The sequence below is a fragment of the Maylandia zebra genome, linkage group LG8 (genome assembly GCF_041146795.1).
Source record: "Maylandia zebra isolate NMK-2024a linkage group LG8, Mzebra_GT3a, whole genome shotgun sequence".
Lineage (NCBI taxonomy): Eukaryota > Metazoa > Chordata > Actinopteri > Cichliformes > Cichlidae > Maylandia > Maylandia zebra.
Window position 1 is genome coordinate 29,396,780 of NC_135174.1, and position 25,420 is coordinate 29,422,199.

The window sequence follows — 25,420 nt, forward strand, 5'->3', positions numbered from 1 at the left end:
ACGCCCTCGGCCAATCGAAGCCCGAGTTTCGGAGGGTAAGGCCGCGCGGTAGTGAGGCTCCTGGAGACAGATCAATAACTTCGACGATCTGCGCGATGTCTGTCTGAGATGTTTGGTAACGACCCTCGCTGCCGCCGCCTCTGTCTCGCACGCCGCCGCCGCGCTCCTATGAATAAATCGAGCCTGATGAATGCCAAAGTGGCTTTAAGGCTGTGATTGGACTTTGGGGTGTTGGTCGAGTGTTTTGGATTCGAGAGGATCTACTTTGAGTTTCACTTGTCCAATTTATGCAGCAACACGTTTACTTTCTTTGCCGTATATTTTTTACTGCGGTGAGTTTCGAGGATGCAGCACGGAAATGTGCTGCTGGTCACTGACGTGCACACAGTACAGGCGTGTGTCTGTCGTGACGTGATGCCTGTGCAGCAGCTCGATTCCTTCTCACAGACGTTTTATTCAAAGATGTCAGGTTCATGAGTTTCACAGAGGATACTTTTAACGGGCTGGCGTGTGTGTGTCCCACTCACAGAACATTTACAACTTTTATTTTGAAAAATAAAACCTATTAAGCAACCTGTAGACTAAAAATCAATGAATACAAGCACAAATGTCCCTGAAGCACACCTGAGCTGAACCTGATGTCCCTGTCGAACCCCTTCTGCTGTCAGAAGCACCTTCGTTGTGCAGAGATGTCTCTCAGAGACGTTTCCACCGTTTCCCACTGATGTAAGGAGGAGTTCTGGCTCCAGCTTGCTAAAGAGCTCACTCCACAGTAAACTCAGACGAGTAAAGTTTAGATATATCAGCTTTGTGGTTCAAATAAAAGATTACTAACTAATCCAGATCTAGACGTCGGGTCATGCAGAGTGTGAAAAGAATACTCCGATTTTCTCAGATATTGTTTTAATATCATTTGCATTTGAAACAAAAAGTCTTGGCCCAAAACGATTTGTGCCCAAATTAGCCAATAAGCTCGCAGGTTGGTCCAAAGCGGCTGTTTTGTTTCTATACGTTGTCAGTTCTGTGTCACAGGTCGAGCTTCTCCCTTCAGGTTCCACAAAATATCGATGGTTTCCATGTGTCACTTTATTCCATGCTTTCATCCAGAGAGGACTCTTTTCCCTTCACTTTCTCTTTCAAGTCTTACTTCTCTGCCTGAGAGATGTGACCTGCTCAGAGGAACAACCCCTTTAATTAAAATTATCTGTAAAAGTCGAGAACACCCTCGCCTCTGATTGATGCTACAAAGACTTGCAGAGACGGCCCAGTTTATCCCAGCGGTTTTGGTCGCGCTGCGTTCAGGTTCTTCCAAACTGAGTGGAGGTAAACACAAACTGTTGAGTCAGGGGAAAAAAGATCCAGACGAAGTCTAAGATATGTCAGAGACGTGTCAGAGATGGAAATATCCTTCACTCTGAGCAACTCTTTCCACAGTAATAACCCACGAGCACTCTGTCAGCTAGCCTCCCACTCAGGATAAGACACACAGTTTGACTCTGTACGCGTTTTAGTCTGAACGCATCAGCATTTAACCTGAGAACGCAGGTGAAGTGGAAGGAAAGTGAGAAACCTGAGAAGTTATCGGTTCACTTTCAAAGACTTTTTGTCCAATTATAAGTTTCTGTTTGTGCTCAATTTAACTCCAAACAGCCGATTAAACCTAAAGAATCTGAGTGAGAATATCACGCAGATCAGATGTTGCACGTCAGAGCAAACGTGTCCTGTTGCTGACATGTTTGTTTCTGGGCCCAAGTTCAGTTTCATCCCCAGTGTGGCAAACATAAGAAGTACAGCAAGCACCATCCTGCAGGTGCTAATTAGCCTGTCACGCCTCCTTTGTGGCCATATATAGAATAAGATGTCACTGGTTTTGAACACGTTCATTATTCCTAATTTTTTCCTTTCCAGCAGCAGCAGCGAGCACGGACACTTTGGTTTGGAGTTCGTCCAAGCTCATTGTGGTGAATTTGCTCCTTTTAGCAGCAGATGTCTGCAGCATAATTAGCAGAAAGAGAAGCAGACCATCAGTGAGTAGAGTAACAGTAAAATGATTTATAGTCAGAATGCTGCTGCAGCAGTCGGTGAGAACGAACGGGACCATTTGGAATAAGACGGTCCGAAGACTCGAGGGAACCAGTGACATCATATATATAACTCAGCTGTAACCAGCTAAAGGCCTGATTAAAAGAGGAAGCAATCGCTTTTAAGTCATGTTTGAAATGCTTTGGGTAACTTGTGTTTAGCCATGTGCTAACGTGACGACGCCTCGTGGTTCTTGTGCTATAAGCTTTTCCATGTGGGATGTTGCTGCTATCAGGTTCTTCCCTTAAACGAGTGACTTAGCTGACATGTAGAATTCCCTCATTTCCTACAAGTCCCAGAATGCCTCCATGTGCCGTTTTCGTACAGCTGCATCGAGTAATACTCGTCCTGTTCCTGAAACCGTTACTGTCATCGGACTTGACCGGAGCCGCCGCGAATGCCTGACGTGACGCCATTCAGGCCGTGCGTGGCCCGCTGCCCGCTGAAGCTCATACGGGCAGTTTGTATTTCACCCCAGAGCTGCTGTGGTTCTCCTACTGAGCAGAAGCAACCAATCCCAGTAAGACCAGTAAAAGTCTGACAGTTACTGTTCTGCAGGATGGTGATTTATTAGCAAAACTAATGCAACCTGTTCGCTTTGCCTATAGAAAGAACAGGCCGTGCCTCTGTGTGCCGGATGTTACGCTCTCACAAAAACATCTGACAATTTGACTACCTGCTATATATTTTCCTGGAATCCGCAATAATTAGAGCTCAAGCTGTTCTAGAGAAGCAGCGGCGGCGGGGAAAGACTGTGCAGCGTCTGTGTGTCAGAGGAAACCGTTTCAGAACTGATTTGTCAGACGTTTCATTACTGGACTTGCATACGCTTCATAAGATGGGCTACGGCGCATCTATAAATCCTTGAAAATTTGGAGTTTCACTAATGAAGGCTTGGTTAAAAACAGCGTTCTTTCTGACACCCACTCGAATTCCCTTTAAAATTACTCTCCGACTCTCCTGCTCTGTTTCCAGGCGATGACCGTCTAAGGTTAACGTCACATTAGAACAACACTGTGAGACGAACTGCTCACAAACTTTACACTGACTGTAAAGACAGCAGCTTACCCAACATTCGTACTGATGATGAGAAAATGTGCAGAAAACTAAACCTGGTGAGAGATCAAATACATCGCCATACAAACTGGGGTGTTATTGGGAGTTACGCTGTGCTCGGTCAGGTTTTCCCAGAGGAAGCATTAATCAGTGTGAATGCCCCTTTAATAAGATAAACGGGTACTCAGCCATCTTCAGCCAAACACCCAGTAAAACTCTGCAGTGCAGTCACTGCAACGATCAGGAGTTTAGCATTAATGACTGAATCAGCTGTAACGGCTTGTTTGTTTTCTAAAGAGGAGAACGTCCCTAAAAGAACAGAAATGTTTGCACTGGAAGAGCCCATTGTCTCTGTGAAAACACCCTGATGATTGTTAGGGATAAATGTGCCATGTGAATAAAGGCATCTTAATTCTTACTTAAAAGACAGCCGTGTGCTCTGAAAGGTTCTGATGAGTTTTGTAAGTTTAGTTTCCGTTTGGATTTAAGTGTCTTTTAAGTTTGAGTTGTTTCTTGTGTATCGTTGGACGTTTCTGGGTTGTTGCTTTTTGTTTTTCACGTTGTGAGATTTTGGGGTCTAGTTATTTTATGTTTGGGCTTTTTCCTGGAAGTTTACTCACTTCCTGTTTACTCACTTCCTGTATTACTTTGATAGCCGTGTGTCGATGTACGTGGTTCTGATTTAGTTCGGCTGTGCCTCCCAGGTGTCTCCTCTCTGCTCCAGTCACACCTCTCCTGGGAGAAGGAGAGCATGTTCGCCTCTCCTCAGTGTTTCCCAGCTTTATGTCCTCAGTACTTCCCTTTGGACTTTGTGTTTTGCCTTCGTTCTGAATCACATTTGAAAACTAACGACACATCGTGCCATCGTCAGCGCTCCTTAGCATCCTGGACACTTTGCCTTGGTTTGCAGTGGCAGGAAAAGACTGTAGTGAGAGAAATCTATCAAACATGATGGGTTTTCAGATTTTGGCTCAGATTCTTAAAGTTTAGCTGCTCCTAATGATGACCCATCAGTCATGTTACAGTGACAAAAGGCAATCTCCAGCCCAACTAAGTCCCTTTACACAACACACAAACCACACCTGTTTTTTCCATCTGCCTCCTTTCACACACACATGCACACACAGACTTCCTCAGACGATGTAATGAACTGCCATCGCGCTCTCCAGACCTTATTATCATGCAGCGGCACACCTTTACCTGCTCTTTAAAATGGGACACTTCAGTCCCTCTTCAATCTCTAGCTCCATCCTCAGTGCGAGCAGTTATAATAGGACAAGGGATGAGTGACGGCGGTGGACAATAAAGAAGAAGAGAGGCAGAAATAAATATGAGAGAGTGGCTGAGGGCGATCGAGGCCCGGCTCGTCCTGTCAGAGAGAGAGACAGAGAAAGGATCGTCATGCATGCGTCTGCAGCAGCGAAAACGGACAATTGAAGGCCATCACAACGCCTAATGTATAAAAATAATAACAGCGTGTTCAGAAGAGCTATCATTATCCTCCATATGTCTCTTCATATGGCCACTGTGCACTACAAGCTTTCAGTTCCTCTCACTTTCTAGAAATTACTTTATGACAAAACAAGTTGAAAGCATGAACAGAACAGATGGCAGGCATTTTTCTTGTTCACTAATCAGGAAGAAAAAACCCGTAAATGTCATTCAGGTGCAAAGTATCAAACACCTGTCTGCAAAAATCAAAGAAGCCTTGTATGGATTTATTAAACCAAACGTGCAGCTCAAAGTTCTGCACAGAAAAAGAAAACTGTAACGTGTTCGACAACAAAGGTGTAAAAAAAGCAGAACAAAGTCACTCAAAGGTCTTTGGTTTTCATGGTTTCATGCTGGTACGAGCTAAAAACGGCCACTAAAGCTAGCTAGTGTGACTAACCTCACCTTCATAGACCAGAATAGAACAGAATAGAATAGAATGTCTTTATTGTCACAGAGCATCTCTTACACGGTGCTCATGGTCATCTCCGTGGGCAACACTGCACTGCTACCTGTCTGTTTCTAGGTTGTTACATTCTGACTACTTCGAGCGGGGGAGGAGTTACATACTGGGACTGTTGTGGAGGGTCGTACCAAGAAGCCTTCCAGAACAGTCCCAGGACTTCCTGTTCCCGTAAAGGAAAAATAATAGTGATAACCACAGACCTGTGTAGCCAGATCACAAGATTTCCTGTCTGAGGATTCAGAATGCCAGTCAGTTTGAGATGTTTTTTACAGCATATTGTTAATTTAACTACAGCCAAGTGTGATATTTGGTAAGTAGTCATGCAATTAATCGAATACTCGACCTTTACCCTTCACATTGTTAGAATACAGGAGCAGCTTCTGCAGCCTGAAGCTTGTCGTCTGAGAACAGCAGCAGACTACAGAAGCCTGCAGTTCTTTCAAAATCAACACTTAAAACAAGATTTTCTTTCTTTTTTTATGGGCAAAGCTCCAAAGACAAACACGTTTGGTCTCAGATCTCAGAGCTGTTAGTAATCAGCTTCAGAGCTGTTTGATCAGACAGCCACAGTGATTTCTGAAGGTTGTTTTTCTTCCCTCACGATTCAAAAATAAAGTCTTTGCCTTTCACACATTGATCCTAAATACAGACGAACAAAACACTTTCCCCAAAAAATCACTTATTCCAAAGCCGTGCACGTGATGCTGGGTTCATATCAGTATTATAATCAAAGGCAGAGTGGGTGGAATATTAAATTCAATCACTTTTTGTTGTAAGAGCAGAAGTTTAAGAAGCAGACTTCTGAGAATGGCCCAAAAATCTCAACTGCAGGTAAATGAGTGAGAACATCCACTACATGGCATTTAACCCTCAGCTGCTCCACAGCAGACAGCAGGCGGCTTCAGGAAGACGTGTTATTGATTAGCAATGTTAAACTAATCAATGTGATATTTTAACTTTTAGCTTTGTGTCCCCAAAGACTACTTTCAGTTTTTAGTTTCCAATTTCCATCAAGCAGCCGATGGTTTAATGCAATCGTAGTACCGAGCAGGTGGTTCACTATAAAACTCTGTAATAGGGACAATGATACTGACAAACACCACGGAAACACCAAACCTTTCATCCTAAGAGAGCAGTTTGCAGTGCTTTGATTGGTGACTGTTTTCAGTGGCAGATTAATCAATATTTGACAATCAAGTGAGCAGTACAGATGCTATAATGCAGGCCTCGTGTTTATGGGATCATTGCTTTTTTTAAATAGTGAAAATTACAGCATTTCCATATAATACTGTCACGTTCCCATAGTAAGTGGTTATCCATCCCATGCTTACTCCATAGTTTATTCCAACATCCAACTGTATTGTGTTTCTGCTTAAGTACAGTAAAGAGAAACAGAGCCCAGCCTTGTTTCTGTACACATTTGGCCAATAAAGCTGTTTGTGATGTAACGACTGTCCGAAGATATCAGTATGATCAGGAGTTACTGTGGTTATCAAGAACAAAAGCTGGCAAAGCCAGGGTTAAATGTTATGTTACCGGCTGGTGTTCATGTGTGAATGAATACATGAATGCACAGATGGTAGAACCGCAGCTGTGCAGTGGGCGATCTCCTAAAAACTACAGGAAGAACTGTAACGTTGGTTGTATATTTGATTGCACTGTGCAGAAAAAAAATCATGTGGAGGATCGTGCCTGGTATAAGCGAACAGCAGATTCACCAAAGGTTGCAGTGTCCAAAAGTTTCGGCTCGTGCTAAAAGGCTCACTAAGCATTCGTCTGCACAGGAGTCCCTAAATACGCAGTTTGGAATGACAGTATGATTTGGGACACAGTCGGGTGGAGTTTTAGTCATTTTTAGCATAATTTGATTGTTGTAATCCAAACAAATCAAGACTCTTTCAGGTGCTTCCCCATCAGCTGTTGGTTAGGCTATAATTAAACCAACAGGTCGATGGCAGCGTGCAGAACTCGGTGACTGAAACAGGTTTGTTGTTCACATTAAAGCCCGAGAGGGAAAACCTCTGAGCTGCGGGTCAGTCGGTTGGTTCTCTCACCTCAGATGCACCGAGCCCCCGCGACATGAAACAAGCCGCCACAGGCAGTGTGTGTGTTTGTTTGCATCGACGTGAAACTATAAAGCAAGTTCAAAACAGAAATATCCCACCTTACATGTCGCCTTCTTCACCTGTTTCAAGGTGAAAAATTGGATCTCACACCAAGTGGCTCGCATTTTTGCAGACATTGTTTTTATCTTCCTCCGTTCAGCAGACGCGCACAGTTCAGGCAATTTCAAGCTCAGCTGTCATGTTTTAGAAAACATTACAATGACTTGCATTCATTTCCTGGAGCAACACGACTCGCAGCGCCTACAGCTGAACATCTGTTTTAATGACTCGTTCGCACCAGTATCAAAAACATCTGAACTAAGATGCTATCAGACGAGCTTGAACTCACTCACATCATCTCTCCATCCTCAGAACAACAGCTAACACAGTGAAGCAGAGCAGAACCAGCAGAGTCAGGAGGTTGGCTGACGAGGCGTCTGATTGGATGCACGCATTCTGGAACATCCTGTTTGACCCCGTACAGCTCTAAAGCTCAGCAGCAACATCCCCTCACAGATGACACATCGTGGATTTGACTTCACAGTGAATCTGGCACTTTTCACACATGGATTAAATACCACAGTCTCTAAACTGTGAACTGTGAATCTATTAATCATCAGGTTGCTCTTTTTTGATCTATAAAATTCCTTGCATTTGCACATCTATCCTCACATTCCTCTGTTTTCTCTGCTTCGCTCACCGAGGTGTCAGAACAATCCTTGTACTCGGCGCCGTTCCAGCAGGGCAGAGGAGGCGGGAGACCGAAACAGCTTCCGAGGTAGCGGAGATGACTGGTTTCCATGCCTACGCGGCAAACGGTTAAAACCGGGTCTCAGAGTGAGTTTTGCAGAGGCTGCTCACACCCCTCAGGACTGAGCAGGATAAATCCAGTAAAGCTTCAGGTGTTCTTGAAAATGAGTTACGAGCTTGCATAATTTCCTCTGGGATTAATAAAGCATTCTGATTTTGATTGATGGATCAAAGGCTGCTTTTGCCCAGAATAACATGCAACAGTGGAAACTATATCATTTTTAAGATGATCTTTTTCCACGTTAATGTGCTGACACTAGTTTCAGAACTATGATATACATAATAACCTTCCAAGTGGAACATTATTGCTATAGAGCAACACGATCATTTAACTGCACTGCGTGTTTCCACTTCGTGGCTGTACAGTAGTTCTCGCTTTTCTTTGTGCTTTCCTTCAGTAGCAGCTCCTAAAGGAATATTCAGAGCTCTGCAAGAGAACCATAACTACAAGTGGAAGGCCAAACAATGAACTAATAATTCATTATGAAGCCGAACCTTTAGCTGAGTCTTTGCAAGGTCTTTCTCACCATTCACATTGCCGATCACTGGCTTCAAATCCTCCATCCTTCAGACCTGCATACTCTCGACACACGAGGCCGGCCATTGTTGTGCAGCAGGAGGAAGCCAGGACCCAGCACAGTCTGACAGCGGGTCCAAGAATTTTATCCCAACACCTTAATGCCGTCAGGCTGCCGTTGGCTAGCCTGTTCACCTCTATGCATCCTTCTATGGATATTCCTATTGGCTCTATCCAAGCCTCTTAGAGTAACTTCCTGTTTCCTGGAATCTCCTCCATGTTCTTCAGACTACACTGGGAGACACAGCAAATCTATCTGATGGCATGTCTGTGAAGGTCCTCAGTCATCCAGGTCATCGTAGCCTAAGGAGCTTGGAAAGAAAAGTGTCTGGACTTCTTTAAGTTGCTTGAAGACGTTTCAGACATTGGCTCATGTGATTAGGTAGAGGATCATTAGGATCCCATGTCCCTCTTGGGGGGACACTCCCATAGGGCTTAAATCTGGGACCCTCCACCAATTGACCTTAGAACTGAAGAAGCTCTTGGGTACATCTGAAAGAAGTCCAGAAGCTTTTCTTTCCAAGCTCCTTAAACTGTATTGATGTGCCATTCTGGAGGAATTTGACTACCTGCACCTACCTGTTAATACATTAACGTACATGCGCGTCCGTCAAGTTCCTCAGTCTTCCTTAAACGTGACCCAGGCCTCTCAAAAAGCTGGTTGTGTTGTGGACAAAAAGTACCAATTGACTTACTGCCCAGTGCGACTCAGTTCTGAGCTCAAGTGTTTGCACTTGGAATGAAACTATCAAATTGCTTTCCACTGTCTGTGTTTCCACAGAAGCTTAAATTGAAAAGGTAGCGTCTGTTACAGCAGATGATGATAAATTAGTATTTTCTTCATTTATTTGAAAGATACTTTGAAGGAAGTAATGAATAAAAATTTATCTGCAGGCTTCACAAAAAATGGGAAACATGTCATCGAAGCCCACTGCAGTCGGTAAATTATCAGTTTAATATTCATTGTAATATCAGCATCATTATGTGCTGCAACAAGCTCTGATAAGATGTGTCAAATGTTGGAGAAAGTCATATTTGTCTGTCCGACCAAATAAATGAGATGTTCTGGGTGATTCAGGAGCTCATTTCTTTTGTAGTTTCAGTGAGAAATAGCATTCATAAACACTCACTATTAATGTCACTTTACAGATTGATATCATTTGTTTATGTGACCACAAACCTTCCTCTCATTCTCACCTTCCACGTCTTCTACCAAGCTTACAGGCTTTTCAAATTAAACTGAGACTTTGCATTTCAAGATTGTCGCATTACAGACACAAAAAGTCAAAATCCATGTTTTTCTGCTTTCTTTCTAAACTTCTTTTGGACAAGCGTAATCTTTTTGTAGTTCTGTTAGAGGACATACCGTCCATTTTTGGAACACTTGAGGGTGAAGATAGTTTCTAGAACTCTTTTCTCAAGCACCAAACCCAGGGTAGAGTCTGTGAGGATGTCTGCCTTGAGGCCGAGTTTTCAAACATTCAAATGAAAGGCAGTGAAAGGAGCTGGTGCTTCCTGGATGCCTCCAAAGTGAGGTGTTTTGGGCACGCCCAACTACGAGGAGATCCCAGAAAACACCAGGACACGATGGAGAGATTATGTTGGCTAACTTGGGATGTTGACGCCAGAGTAGGGAAGGCAGCTGGTGTCCTGCGACGTCTCCAACCTGTTTGGAACTCGACCTCCCTGAATGTTAGGGTCAAGATCAGACTATTGAACTCTATCGTCTTCACTACTGCACTTTACGCTAGTGAAACCTGGCGCTCAACAAGTGCAATTATTCAACACCTGAACGTGCTTCAACAACGTGACCTGCGGCGAATCCTGAGAATTTCCTACCGGGACCGAATAACAAACGAGGAGGTCCTACGAAGAGCAGGCACCCGCCCATTAGCCGATGTTGTCGCAGAAAGGCGCTTCCGCTTTGCGGGCCATATTTTACGCCTACCCCCTCATCGCCCAGCTAAGATTGCCATGACATGGCGTCCACGCACTGGCAAGCGAAAGCAAGGCCGACCAAAAACCACATGGCGTCGAACATTCATGGACGATCTGAGAACTGTCGACATTGCCTGGGACGAAGCTGAAGCAGTCGCTGCTGACCGACATCGATGGAGATCACTAGCTGCCCGATGCGCCGCCCGGCGTAGGAGGAACTAAGTGCTAAATAAGACTTGGGATAATCGAAACAGGAGGTCCAAACAGGAGGTCCCCGCCTTTGGACCTCCCTTTCCAAAGGCAGGAACCCTACTGATGAAAAATGGTTCCATTTCCATATAAAGAGGAAGACTTGAACCAACCACAGCATATCCCTCAACATCGGTCAGCTCAGTGTTGTTCTTCTTGGGACAAGAGGATGATGGGAAGGTTGGGTTGGGGTTATGGGAGGGTTAATGTGATGTATGTTACCTGGAGGAACGAGGGTCCCTCAACATAATACGTAACGCAGTAACATTTATGGTCTTCGAGGTGAAATTTGCAACAGCATAAGAGCTTTACCTAAAGAAGACAGACATAAATAACCTCACAAGGACACACTAAAGCACAGCTAAAGACATAATATGATAAAACACAGGTCTCTGGGAACACGGACACGCTGCTTTTCTGTCTGCAGCTAAAGAGAAAGGTGCTGATGATTTCACAGGAAATCCAGCTGCTGTTATCTCAGAACACAGGCTGTATTTCCACAGGCCTGCTGAACGATGTAGCTACACTCAGAAGGGGAAAAACATTACATATCCATCACAGAGAAATGGACCTTTTCAAAATCAGGCTAAAAGGCATTTAAAGCTCCTCTTGATGCGGATTGAGCAATCAGATTTCAGTCCCTCTTGAATTCATCTTGGATGCATTTGCACTTGTCCTTTGAGACCACGTACCTCCCCGGTCCAACCATGATTTAGCATAGATGGGATATTTAAGGTTTGCAGTGTAGATGATCCATCGGCAGGCAAATACCTGTAGGAAATATCCACAATTATTCAAGTAGTACATTTAAATAAACTGGCCAGGAGTTATAATAAGTATTCAAGTCAGATCATTTCCAACTGAATTATTTCTGTAACATATGAGCTGAAATAGCAGAAACAGCCCTCTGAGGCCTGCATCTTTGCACTGACTGTTGCATGTTCATAAAGAAATAGGACCAAAAACCTTAACGAGTTAGTTTCATATGGGAGCTGTTGCTTCCACTCACCTCCACAGAGCCGTCAGCCTCACAGCGTTTGTGCCGACGAGGCAGCAGAGCTCTCGCAGCAGTGAAGGAGATGCTGCCTGACTATTTTTTTTAGCGTTCTCGGTGAACTGACACCATCTTGACTTTTTAAACATCATCTCGCAAAACCAAAAACATGAAACCTCCTCGTTCTCAGCTTTCTTCTTGAACTCTCACGTTGTGAAGAGCTGCTTTTAGTGCTACTCTCGTGGACTTTAACACTCAGAAGGACGGCGAGGCGGCCATTTTTCCCCGTACACTGACGAAGCGAGCGGGATGAGTGCTGACAGAATCAACTCGACCTGCAGTCAGTCTGGGAGTCACAGCGGCCTGGATGGACGGAGGTCATGACGTTGCTGTTAAGAACAGAGCTCCCTTAAGTACAGTGACGCCCTGGATTGCGAGCATCCGCATCCTTCGTGTTCAAATGAAATTGGAAAAAGTGTTTGTGTGCTTCGTTGTAGTGCAGGTGCAGATGTGAGCATCGCTGCTGGCTGCAGTGGACGGGTTTTCTTTGTGTTTGTTCTTTGTGTGCCTTCCTGATGCCTGTTAGTCTGTAAACTGAATGTAAAGGACACTGTGGTGCAGAAATAGAGACGGATAACGAGCCTGATGTCACGGCAGAGTACCATCCACATCAGGGACTGAATGTCAACAACACTCCGAGGCTTCATCTTCATCAGCTCTGCGACGTCAAGCAGACAAAGATCGAAGATTGATGATATCCTCTGCTTTTCATTTCAACCTGAAGAGGGTTTCCTTGTTTCGCAAAGCTGATTCTCGTTACACACACACACTGCTCACAGAGTGGGCAAACACACTGGACAGCATCATCTTTGTGTAATAGTGGCAAACTTCACAATAACTGAGGAACACGTGTGACTGAGCCCGGCTTGACCTGTGCTGAGTAAAGTAACGTGCACGCTGAGCACTCCGGTTCAGCCTCTCCGTGGATCAGCCCCCGCGCTACACCTTTGATCTGAAGCGAAACACAGCGCCGTCAGTCTGCCTTCTTGAGTCGACCGCCGATGTTCTTTCTTCTTCAGTGTGGAGATGTTCACTGGTATTAATTTCAAACTAAATATTGTCTCTGTTCTTCAGTCCGCCTTGAGCTTTAAGTCGTCTTTGCTCTTCAAAGCTTCCCTCAAAAACTTTTCTTTTTTCTTTTGGAAGGATTGAAAGAGAGTCGATAAGAAGCCGACCCCAGCTGTTTCACTCGGTTTTCCATTTGTATCTCCATCATATTGGAACAACAACTCAATTTTGTGCTTTGACGGGAATCTTTTTCCCCTCCACCTCTAGAGTCCTGGGTGGATGTCCCACACGGAGGTCCATCCACACGAGTCTTTTACATTAACGTGGTGTTAAAAGCATCCTGTCTCGAGTGTAATGGCCCTGCTTCCCACTGCTCCCACCACCCATTAATGTTTGCTGTCAGGGATATTAAACCCATAGAGAGAGAAGGAGAGAGTCTGCGAGGCAGTGGAGCGAAATATAAACCAGCGAACTCCCTAATCCCCGCTGCACCGGACCACTCGCATCCCCCGAGCTCTGCTGCTGGCTTCAGATATAAAGCAGGAGCATTTCTAACAACTCAGCACGCTGGATTGTCAGCATCCATCCATCCATCCACGTTTAATTAGTTATCACAGTCCAAGCTGAGAACTTCCTGTCCAGAGCCTCCGCCTCCATCGGTGTCATCCAGGCGTAATCTCACATGTGCTGCATCACCCCCAAGCATCTCCTCTCACGCCTGAAGAAACCATTTCAGTTTCTGAAATCGAAGCCTGCAAAAATACTTATTTTCAGCAAATAGGGGAGAATTTTTGTTCTTTTCCAGTGACAGATTAATCAACTCCACGGTAATGAAGCAAATGTCATCCAGCACAACAGTGTGGCTCTTCGGTGTTTTAAATAGTCCTGTGGCACAGAGGAATAACAGATATAAGGCTCTGACACACACACACACACACACACACACAGAGGCTTGTTAGTAGGAAATATGCAATTAGCTCTTGGGCGCTGCATTATGTAATGACACCCACATTTATTTCTAATACTATATAATAAAAGTACCCCAGTAGTGCATTTCAGGGAGGAGAGCAGCTTCTCGTTCAGCAACATTCAGAAACACAACACAAAGTTAACGGCCAAAAATAAACAACCGTCTTTACCTAGAAGCTTCGTCACTCGATATTTAGCAGAGTAACCTTGATTGTGTTTCACAGCTTCCATGTATATCTGCTCTCCCGATCGATACGTCATTAGCACCTTTGTAAGGTCGAGGTGCTGCTGGTGGATTTTAACAAATAGTTGGACGGCCGCTGTGGAGGGAAAGATGCTGCTATTCCAACTCCACGCTGTCTTCATTCTCTCTGAGCCTTCAGGCTCTTATTGTTGTTTCTCTGTCTGAATATTTATCGGCAGCATTTTTGATCTGCGGCCAAAGAAACCCTCCCAAAAAACTGCAGTACTTCTTACTAATACGTCCAGCACTGCAGACTCTTTGTGTGGAACGTTAACCACGCCTGTTATATCTGTTGGCTGTGCAGGATCTCTTGGTTTTCTGGATAATGGTTTAATTTGTCTCTTCAGTAAAATCAGTTCACGGCAGGCGTTTTTAAACCCGGAGAAGACGGTTTAATCTGTGCCGACGTGGCGTCTTTGGGAGGCGACGCGTCAGCCGGAGAAAAAGCCTAGCCGTAATCCTAACGATCTTTGGCTGCCGAGCGGCTTCTGTAATTAGCCTGCCAACCTCACAGCGCCACTGAGGGTGGGGCTTATAATCTAAAGCAAACTTGGAAGGGTTTGTGCTTGGTAATAACACGCCGGTGTCAAACCTGCAAATAAAAACTGAATGTTTGTCGTTTTTCTTAACGAGTCGGAGAGTGGCTCTAAAAGTTATTTGTTCAAAGGGTCAGAGGACTCTTCACTGACGTGCGTTAAATATAAATGTTGCTCTGCATGATGGAAAGTGAAGACAGATTCAAACACAATCTTTCAACAACACAAGATTTATGTGCTGGCTCCTCGGTACAGAACTGGCTGCAGGCTGTTGATACAATATTTATTTATTTGGTTATTTATTCTTCTTAACTGGTCTCCACTGGATGTTGGTAGACCTGCTCAGAGGTGTGGGCCAATTCAAACTCAGGCGAGTTACCTCTAAGACCGCTCGGAGTTGCGTGATTTGTTCAGTTTTAATTTGACTGCCTTTAAAAAGTGTAACAGATAATATATAGCTGATACAATGTAACATCATTATGCAAAAATTAACCTTTAAATAATAACCGCATGAGATTAAAATGAATAAACAGTGATTAGCTGAGCACATGGATGTCACATTTGATTGGGGTAATCTTGATGGTTTACCGAGGTCGAGCTCATTCTCTTCTTGCAGCTGACTGAGAACGTTTCTAAAATATAAAGAAAAAACTTCAGTAAAGTCTGAAAAGTTTTCTCTGTGGAGTTTTACGAACCTGTGGAAAAAAGAAAGATGATTCAGTAATGAGTAAAACTGCTCTCACGTGATTTGTTTAGCGGGTCTGTGCAGAAACGGTTAAACACTGATAACCAAGCAGAAGTGATTGTGCTGATCCTGGGTATCAGAAACCAGCTGCTGTCAAAACCACAGAACACATTTACACTGCAGCCCAACAGACACTCACTTGTTTCCCAGCCTGTTATATCTAGCTTTTCTCTCTCTTGACATGTTTCCCATCTGACTTTGTGCTTTCAACTGCTGAATAAAAGCAGAAGCACCGCTCTAGGAGTGATGCAAAAAGATGCAAGCAATCCATACAGCAGTCAGCTGTAGAGCAACTCCACAAAACTTACACAAACTAAAAACTACCAAACTGCCTGCTGCAACTTTAGCCTGTCAACATCCAACATGGGCTGAAGCTAAACGGTCACGGGGGGGTTGGGGGTTTCTTCCAGGAGTGGAAGGACTCCCTTTTACCAGGTTCAGGGACAACAGGGGGCTATGAGATCTTAAGGATATGTTGGGTTCTGGTTATTCGACCTACATGCTGCCAACGGAGAGAGGTCATTATTCTGGTTACAGTGACATAAAGATCTATCTGTTCTTATCTTATTCAAGACCTTGTGTGTCAAAGAGGTTAAAAAGTCTTGTGATGCATGACTGTGTATCCCCGTTGGGTCGTTGGACACTGATGATGATTAGCAGCAAGCTCAGCAGTCAGATTATCCTAACTTGTATGTCGTACTGTGTGTTGGCTGCTCTAAAGTCGTGGTGAAAGGGTTAAGCCTGCAGGTGTGTGTGTGTTTCAAACCTGGAGTTGAGGTTAGCACAGTACAACTGTTCCCTTTGAATGCAGTTCTGATCTGATGCTTTTGGATGTCAGTCAGTATTTCAGTTTGTTACGTGCAGCGGATGCTTCCTGCAGCGTCTGCCTTCGTTCCTCTGACAGACGAAGTGATCAAAAGTCCTGACCTGTGTGATGTCACGTATGAGACGAAGGAGAAAAAAGGCTAACTGTCTAAAGTCAACAGGACGCTTTGTTTACAGCCACAGTTCTCCCCGGGCCTCGTGTCTGTATGATTTCCTCAGCGTGTCGTCTGCCTCTCTGCTCTCAGTCGCGCTGAGCTTCTCGCACATTTGTGTAGCTGTCAGTCATGTGAGTCAGCCTTCATCATCGTCATCCCCCTGTACCGTCCCCCCGGGCCGACTGCTGCGGCGCGATGGGTCGAGGTCACGATGTAACCTCATCAGACAGCTCAGCGAGAGGGATGAGACGGAGCGAGCAGGCGGAGGCTCGTGCGTCGCTGCTAAACCGTCCTGACCTTCCAGGAAATATTCACAATCAAAACAGTGTCGCTTTCCCCCCCTGAGTATCCAAAAAATGGCGACATCAGTCTGTCACCGTTTTGAGCCCGTGGCCCGAAATATCTTGACTGACATGATGGCAGGTCTCTTGATAGTCATCGATCCCTAAACTGCCAGCTGAGTCAGTTCGTGATGGGACACGAGCGCCATCGGACTCGTTTTTGACCACGACACAAATGAACATTCAGACGGTGGAAATATGAGCTATAGCCACAAGTTTACCACAGGTATATAAAATGCGTAGCCACACAGTCCGCCTGTACTAACGTTTGTAAAAGAGCAGGTCGTTCTAAGGCAGCGGTCCCCAAGCCCCGGGCCACGGGGCTGCGAGAGTTGAGGCTCTGGTGTGAAATTTATGGTTTTCAGGCTTTTTATCGTGAACTCTGTTTCCCTGGGTCTTTCCCATGTTGTAGTTGTGCACCTTATTTTGAAAGAAATATTTACGCATTACCATAGCAACCAGAGAGCATTAAGGGGCAGAGAGGAGGATGTTACTCTGAATGTTGTTGGCACATTTCAGGAGGACGCTGCTAATAAAGTTGCACAGTTACACAGTAAATTCACGTTTATTATTATATTTACAGAATACCACAGTTTTTGTCTTGGTCGTATCATTTTATTTTGTTGTGTTTATCCTGCTGGTCTAAAGAGTATGGAAGCCCGTTTCCGCCACTAAATAAAAACAAATTTCGAGAAAAGTTTCTCAAAATTTCGAATTAGCTCTGCCAATCAAAAATCTACGTGAATGAGGTCGCTTTCTTGTTACCCGGAAGCATATGGCGCAGAGGAGCGCGCACTCAAAAACGGATCCCAACAAATTGGCGCTTTCGCGAGTACGTTTGCTGATAGTAACACCGTGTGATTCAGCTAATAACACAGGGATTTCATCATTTGTGAAGCCAGGCTGAAAACACTCAGCAATCTGTGCATTCACGACTGGATGTAATACCGGCAGCTTAGCTGTTGTAGCTGAGGGCTTCAGCTTCCGGGTAACAAGGAAATGACGTCATTCACGTAGATTACCGATTGGCAGTGCTAACTCGAGTTACTTTTCTCAAATTTTTGAGTTAATAAGTCGAAATTTTGAGTTAATAAATCGAAATTTCGAGTTAATATGTCGAAATTTTGAAAAAGTAACTCGAAATTTCGAGAAAAGAACTCGAAATTTTGAGTTATGGATCCTTTTTTTTTTAGTGGTGGAAACAGGCTTCCATAAAAGAGCCTACCGAGGGGCGGGGCACTTAAACAGCTTTAATCTGATTGCTGTTTGACGTCAAGAATAGAAAAAACTGAGCTTTTAATTACACTGGACTCATTATCCACAATGTTACGATATGATCACCCTCCATCCGAGCATCTGTGAGACGGGAAATATTTTAAGTGACCGAAAGAAAGAAAAATCCAACTCTGTTTGATTTTCTTAGGAGGGTTAAACACAGCAGCTTCGTGCAGGTTTTAAACACTTAAAGACACCATCATGGATCTGTGTTTTTAAGGCTTAGTATCAGTGTTCCTGTGTTGTGGTGAGGCACACTTTGCCGACGACACTGTTCCAGCGATCTACAGTTAGTGCCAAGATGTGCAGCAAACTGCCAAAAACAGGAAGAAGATGGCTTCTGGCAGCCAGACAGAAAAAAGAAACCCCAAAAATAGCTTTCACAAATGTTTTATGAGTAAAGAAACATAGAAAAGCCAATTATTTGGTCTCAAGGATGCTGAGAAACTTTAATGGTGGAATGTGAGTGTGGTTTATAAAACCCTCCCGAACGCAGCTTGAATTTTGAAACTCCTCTCTGATTGGTTAGACTCGCAGCCTCCATGTTGTTCAGCTGTCCATTCTCGCCGTGAGTTAAAAGCATAAATTTATTACATCTGAACGGCAGCCAAACTCACCTAAGACGGCTCTTAAAAAATAGCGAGATTGATGTAAGAAATATTTTGGATAATGCAATTATATGAACGGTGCACGGCGAGTCCGTCGGGAATAACAAGGTCAGCATGTTCTGCCAGTTCTTATATCGTGAATTAATTCCACTCCATACATTTTTATTCTCTTATTTTCTTCTCAGCCTTTGCTTCATCGTGTTTCTGCAAGCTCCCCTCTTCACCCACACTCGTCATTAAAAGCTACAATATACATGTTTTTACCTTCAGGGTTGACGGGTAATTGTTGTTGATAACCAATTTCTGTGCCCACAGTAGCAGAAAATAAACCAGAGGGCAATGTGGGCTGCATTTTAATGACCGAGCAGGAAGTAAGGACCCAGAGGCAGAATCTAAATAACACCAGCGAGGAAGAACGAAGTTGGATGGGAGGACGGAGGCGATCGAGGCGTGCGTGAGAACGCTCGCACTCTATCCAGGTCCAATAAAGGTTATGGTGACATCTCCACGTGGGAGATGTGAGGTGTGCTATGAGAACAGGTGCTGTGGCCTTTGCTATAGGTTAACCTGACATCATGTACACACACCGACTGGTTTCCATCACTTCACATAGAATCAGTATTGACTTCTCATTCATTATTTGGTTGTAAGTCTTTAAGGTGGGTGGGGTGCAATGAGATGTATGCCACATGAAGGGCAGAACGCCCTGCAGAACGCCGCGTTGTCACATGGCGATCAGCCTCACTCGCTCTGCACATGAATCGTGCAGCTGACTGGTGTATCTGCTCATAGCAGATGTGCACAAATAAAATGTGGGAAAAACACTTCTTTCTAAAAACGTCTGTGCGCGTTAGCTCTGTGGACATGCAGTTCACGAGCTTGTTGCTTGTGTGGAGCTTCACGAGTGTGTCAGCGTTTGTTGATCTGGAAGCCGAATGTGGAACCTGTTAGAAAACATCTGTCAGTCCGAGCCCCGAGGACAGAGAGCAAAGACGTGACACGAACGCTGTGTGGGAATACTCTTGTTTAGTGTGTGTGTGTGTGTGTGTGTGTGAAGTGAATGCACTCAGTGATGTAATATCCCAAACACAGATTCTTCTTCTGACTCCACCAGCTTCCTGGCTGCGTTCCACTGTCTGAATATGGATAATATGGAAAACCTGTTTCAAATGCCTCGTCTCAGGTATTTGTTCCCAAAGTCAGGACTGGACACAGTTTGGTTTTGTTAGAATCTGTCACGAGGTTTGGTCCTGCTCATTAGAGGATGTCTGTAAAATGCTAATGATGAATGAGCGATGGCTCTGTTGTATTCAGGTGTAGCTCGGCGCTATGACAGGAATCCAGCACGCAGAGCCTTTGAACAGCAGGCAGGTTTGGCACCGTTCCCCATTCAGGTGAGCTAGTTTCAGGCATGCTGGCTCATCATCATGCCTGACGGTTAGCCTCTTGGAACGGAGCCACTGGAAATGAAATTACCTGATGTGACACGTGAAAAAGGTCTGAAAAGGCTTCAGGCAGCAGGTGATATCAGTGAATCACCACTGCAGTCAGGTACAGGCTTTTAGAATGCTACATGCAGACATATTAGCATTAGCATAGGTAACATGATAAAAATTTGTGTTTATATCTATTTAAAAATATAATCTTCTGTGCTCTTTGTTGCATTTGATGAGATATGTGATTTTTTTTAGCAACATATCTTTTGAATGGCTGAAAAATTAGCTAGCTGTTTACTGCTAGCTGGCTGTTTACTGCTAGCTAGCTGTTTACTGCTAGCTAGCTGTTTACTGCTAGCTAGCTCTTGGCTATCCTCTGAAAAGTGCTTTAAAAATGTTTGGTGGTCCCCCCAACTTAGCCAAGAAGGCCATTACACACCAGACTTTTTCGGGCTCGGCCGTTTGCAGTGACTGCATAATTATGCTGTAAGATTTTGCGGCATTTTTTAGTTTTTGTTTTTTTCCCAATATTACTTATTGATCTTGTTCAGAAACATCAGCACCAGCTCTTCATCATTTGATATCGACTTCATTTTTTTTTCAGTGTTTTTTGGAGACGATTTATTTGCAGAAGCTCAACGATTTCTTTTTTTTTTTATTTTTGCATCTCAAAAAAATGTGAACTTCGTGCCATTTTTTGAGGCACGCTTGGTGTGTAATGAAACACGCAACTTTTTGACAGCTGCTTTCCATTGAGGTGTGAACACCTCTGCACTCCCTACAGGAGGCAACTAGACTTGTTCAGGCTGAAGCACCTGGGGAGGGATTCAGTGGCGGATTGCTGGTGTCGTAAGCCACCACGTCTGGTCACTGGTAGGCATTCAGTGGACATCGATGGCTTCAGAGGACAACCCCCACGAGAGGCTGAATACCTCGGACTGAAGAAGCTGATTGGATGAGAGGTGAAACTTAAAGAAGTCCAGTTCTTCTCAGGACTAGTGTGACCTGGACTGAAGACCTACGCAGATAAACACTCAAACCTTTATCAGGATACAGCAGCAGTTTTTCTTCGGCCAACAAACTTTGATATTTGTTACGAAGCATTAATAAAAAGAATAAACCAGGAATGTTCTCATTTCATTTTTCATTCAGTAGCATGATCACATTTTGAGACGTACAGCACGTGTGTGTTCAGTCATACTTCAGACCAGATGTTTCCTTTCGTTCTTTTATTATCTCTGTGAAATATTATTTTTTACTTCATATAATTTCGATCATTAGCTAACGACTCTGTGAGATCGTTGGTTTAAATATGCTGCTTCTAAACATGGAGCCAGAAGGCAGAACAACACCCACACGGCTCTGCAGTCAGACCATATGCTGGCGTGCGGCGCCGTGTGGGCACGCACTCAGATACATCCCTGCCTCCATCAACCTTTCACCTCTGAGACAATACAGGGTTTGCTGTTCAACCATCTCGGGTGGAGCCAAGTGTAAATGTCAGAATTAAGCGTCACTCAGGGAGAATAAAGGTTTATTTTTAAAACTGAATCATGAAGCAATGAGCATTATGGGTGTTTTACAGTGATTTTACTTCTTCTTCATGATATCGCGTCATTATTTGAGATAACTCCACAGTTCTGTCATGTTTTGGGGGCGTTTGCATTACTAGCAGCTGCCTCTGTGCACGTGTTCCAGCTGGTCCAGGCTGATCTGCAGGACTGAGCTCTGCTCCACTTTGTGCTGCCAGCTGCGAGGCTGGCTGTCATCTGTAGGATGCTGCGTGTTATTAGGATTATCACATGGTGGCAGAGGACCGGCCGAGCTCCGGGGGCTTTGCTAAGTGCAAACCACTCGCTTTCTCAAAAGCCTCTGTTGCTCGACATTTTGGCAGGACGAGCCGTGACAGCGGAGGAGGAAGACGAAGGGGAGGAGGCCGACTTTTCAAACGTGCACACCGCAATGACACGGGCGAGAACAAAGGCAGACGAGGCAGCTGTGGTGTCGGTACAGCAGCTGCTCCTCGGAGGCCACACTGCAAGATCTGGCTGCTGAACCTGAAGTGTGATAAAATGCTGCGTCAGCCTCTGAGAAGCGGCGTGTGATTAAATCGGCTTTGGGCGGTCCTTGTTATTAACCCCTCGTCTCTGTGTCTCTGTGTGTCTGCAGGCAGTGGAAACAAATCTGGCCTCCAAAGACAGTCACTGGGTGTTCGTCAACGAGGTAAGTCACACGAGACATTCAGAGCACGTGACACAAACTTTCTCCATCAGTGAACTTCTGATAGCAGGAAGTCCATCGTTCCCGACTTCCTGTGCTGTGAAACAGGGCAGAACCAATGAGACTGAAGCAGGGAATCATGCAAAGCTACTCTAGTAGAGTCCAAGAATAGAAACAAGCTGCCAGCTGTCAATCAATTAGCCTTTTTTCAAGCATCCCTCAATATTTTTTTATTTTTATCGATTACATTTGTTTTGGGTTTTTTCAGTTTTAGAATTTTGTTCTTAGCTTTTCAAATACTTATTTATGCTGTTTTGGCAGCTAGTTTGAAGCTGACTGTAACACATGAACACGCTCATTCATTCCCGATATTGTCAGGATTACTTACTGCCAGCAGATTAGACATGTGACCCTCCCGTCTCCAGACAGCTGACCAGAGCCGGCTACACAACAGCTGGTTAAACCAGTTAGTGTTAGCTGTGAGGCCCTTAAATATCAAACTTTCCCTTTGATAACCAGTTTGAATACATTTCCCCATGATATGAGAGTTTATTCAGTTTCATTCCAACAACGTTAGATAAAACAGCCACGCCCCACCTCAGTATCACTGTCATCGGACAGAAGTGAGCTTCGCTGACTCTTCCACTCATGTTGGACTCCTTTGACAAAGACTTACGGCCTCCTGCAGCCATCTTTTATGCTTTGTGCTGTTCTGGTCTAACTGGGGCAATAGCGACGTCTGTGCTAACCTCTTTAGCTCGTTGCTTTAACCGTTTCTCCCGACACGTCTGCATCGGTTTGGATAAAATCTCAGCTCGATTTAAATGTTGTTCTGAAAAGAACACAAATGAGCTCCTTTAAAGCATCATTTACATCACAGCGCGCCAAAAACTACCGAACTACCAAGCTTGGTTTCCTCTGGAAAAGTTTTCTCGCCATGTCGGCTTTGAGTTTTGATGATGTTGCTTTCATTACGGCTGATTTTGGACCAGAACAGTGGGACGGGCTGCACAGAGAACAAAAAGGCAGATAAGTTAAAGAGCCCCGTCCTGTGTGCTTGTTCTGATGGAAACCATTTATATGTGTGATACAAACACAAGCTGAGTGGGTTTGTTGCCGCCTCTCTCCAGCGGCTGGCTTTTTTTCTCCCCTCTGACGGGGATCGGCGAGCGTGGGCAACTTTCCATGCTGGAAGTAAAATTGAAATGATTGGAGGTGAAAAGAGAAAATGACAGCACCCTCCACCGCAGCTGGGATTGTGTTCAGTCACAAAATACCGACATCTCCAGAGCCGCGACTTCTCCCGACCTGCCCGCTCTTGCCAACTGGTTACAGGTTTATTTTTTTATAGTTTTAAATTATCTTTCCTTTTTAATTGCTCACTCTGCTCTCCCAGTATCAATCTTAAAGCAGCGACCCAGCCAATTAACTGAGCTGACAAGTGTTAACAGCATAATTCAGAGATGGCTGTTGGTGTCGTCTGCTGAAGGCTGAATACAAAAACCTCAGAGCTTTACTTTCAATGCCAGATTCCCTTTCCCCCCATTTTTCAGCTCCCAGCTTGGTAACAGCCTCCTCATTCACTTCAAATTATCTCCTTTATTTCAAAGTCATCATTCAGCTAATTACTGCATTTTTAATTAACCAGAAGATCGAAACAATGTTCAGATCCTGCAGCGTGTTTGGGCTTTTTGGCACATTAGACTTGTGATCACACGTTTCCTTTGATAAACACGCCCGTGCGTCTCGTCCTTCCACACTGTGTATGTATAATATCCTGTACCCATCAAAGGAAATCATTTAAATCATTCACAATTTTTTATTGCTCATTTTCTCCACTTTGCCACCTCCTCTTCTCCTTCCAATATGCTTTTAATTAGATTAACAGCAAATTATGATGTTTACATAGAAATATTCCTCAAAATATTCCAGTTATCTTCATTAATGTGGGATTTAAACTTCCTATGAAAGGAAGTGGGGAAACTCAGTCTACTGCATGTGTGATTTCTGGAATTCCTAATTATCCAAATTAAATTTTACATTTTTTAAATTATTCATGTTATTTTCACTGCTGGAGAGATCGTGGTAGGCAACAAAAGGCAGAAAGGTAAGTGGTCCTAAAAAGAAACAGCTGGAGGAACATATGCAGCCAATCAGGTTCATTGGCAGCAGGTTAGTGATTGGATATAAAAGGAGCCTTAGAGAGGCACCGTTTCAGAAGTAAAACTGGGAAGTGGTCTCAGGAAAAAAGTCGTCGGGTCTCAGAGACCTGACGACTTTTTTCCTGAGACCTGAGGATGTCCTAAAATGTACACTTTACTGGTGGGGATTTGGTCCTTCACTTATGTGGTATAGGAGTTTTGTGGGTTTCCAGTTTCATCTCTTAACCGGGCAGCAGTCTAGGAGTCCAGTTGCGCTTCTGAGGATATTTATTTCCATCCACCTCTATCTGCCTTCATGACCATAGGTGGGGGTAGGACCGCAGATTGACCAGCAAGCTTCACTATCACGTCTCTCTCTTCGTCACATCTGACATTCACATATCTATCCATCTATCAGTCGCTCGCTCCGCTCTCCCCTCACTTGTGAACAAGATCCTGAAGTATTTGAACTCCTGCACTTGGAGCAGCAACTCATTCCCGACCTGGAGTTTGCACCCCAGTCTTCTGTGGCTGTGTCACAGTGGGCTTCATGGTGGTGGGCTCTAGTGTAAGCAGAAGTCCACTACCTGATGAAGCGATGACATCCAGAGCATTTTCTTACTTTTTCATGAATGCAAACCACATGAAGCGTGTTGGTGTGAACCTTACAGGTAAAGATGGACCTTTTCCATAGATAAGAGAAGCACCAGCTTCCTTGTTACCATGGTGCCTCCTCCCCCTAATTCCTCCACACAAACATCATGTGAAATCGGCTCTCCAGCCTCCAACCTGCTTCATAAATACTGTTCTGTCCTTGTTCCCCACTTTGCTCTAAAGTTTTAGCAGCCTCTGTGTGTAGTGTGTCACCGAGCTCAGGCAGGTAACAGAGGTAGTTTCAAGTCCTGGTGGCGGCGCAGTGAGATGTCAGATGTCCTGCCAGCAGGTAGACACTGCCGACGAGCTAATTTCCATTTCCTTCCTCTTCCCTTCTTCCTGTCTGCTGTCAGCACCTCCCCGCGTAGTGTTCAGGTACACGGAAAAGACTTTCACCTTCATTGTGTAACGCAGACCCACAAAAACACACCACAA

General features: G+C 44.5%; 1 protein-coding gene across 5 annotated transcripts in view; it reads left to right on the forward strand.

Annotated features, from left to right (window-relative positions):
* LOC101469427 (glutamate receptor ionotropic, delta-1) overlaps positions 1-25,420 on the forward strand; it is a 594,275-nt gene that overhangs the window by 476,491 nt on the left and 92,364 nt on the right. For all 5 annotated transcript variants that reach the window (XM_076887763.1, XM_076887764.1, XM_076887765.1 and 2 more), the window contains one exon: positions 22,140-22,193. In XM_076887763.1, coding sequence (XP_076743878.1) covers positions 22,140-22,193 — 54 coding nt within the window. The remainder of the gene's footprint in view (positions 1-22,139; positions 22,194-25,420) is intronic.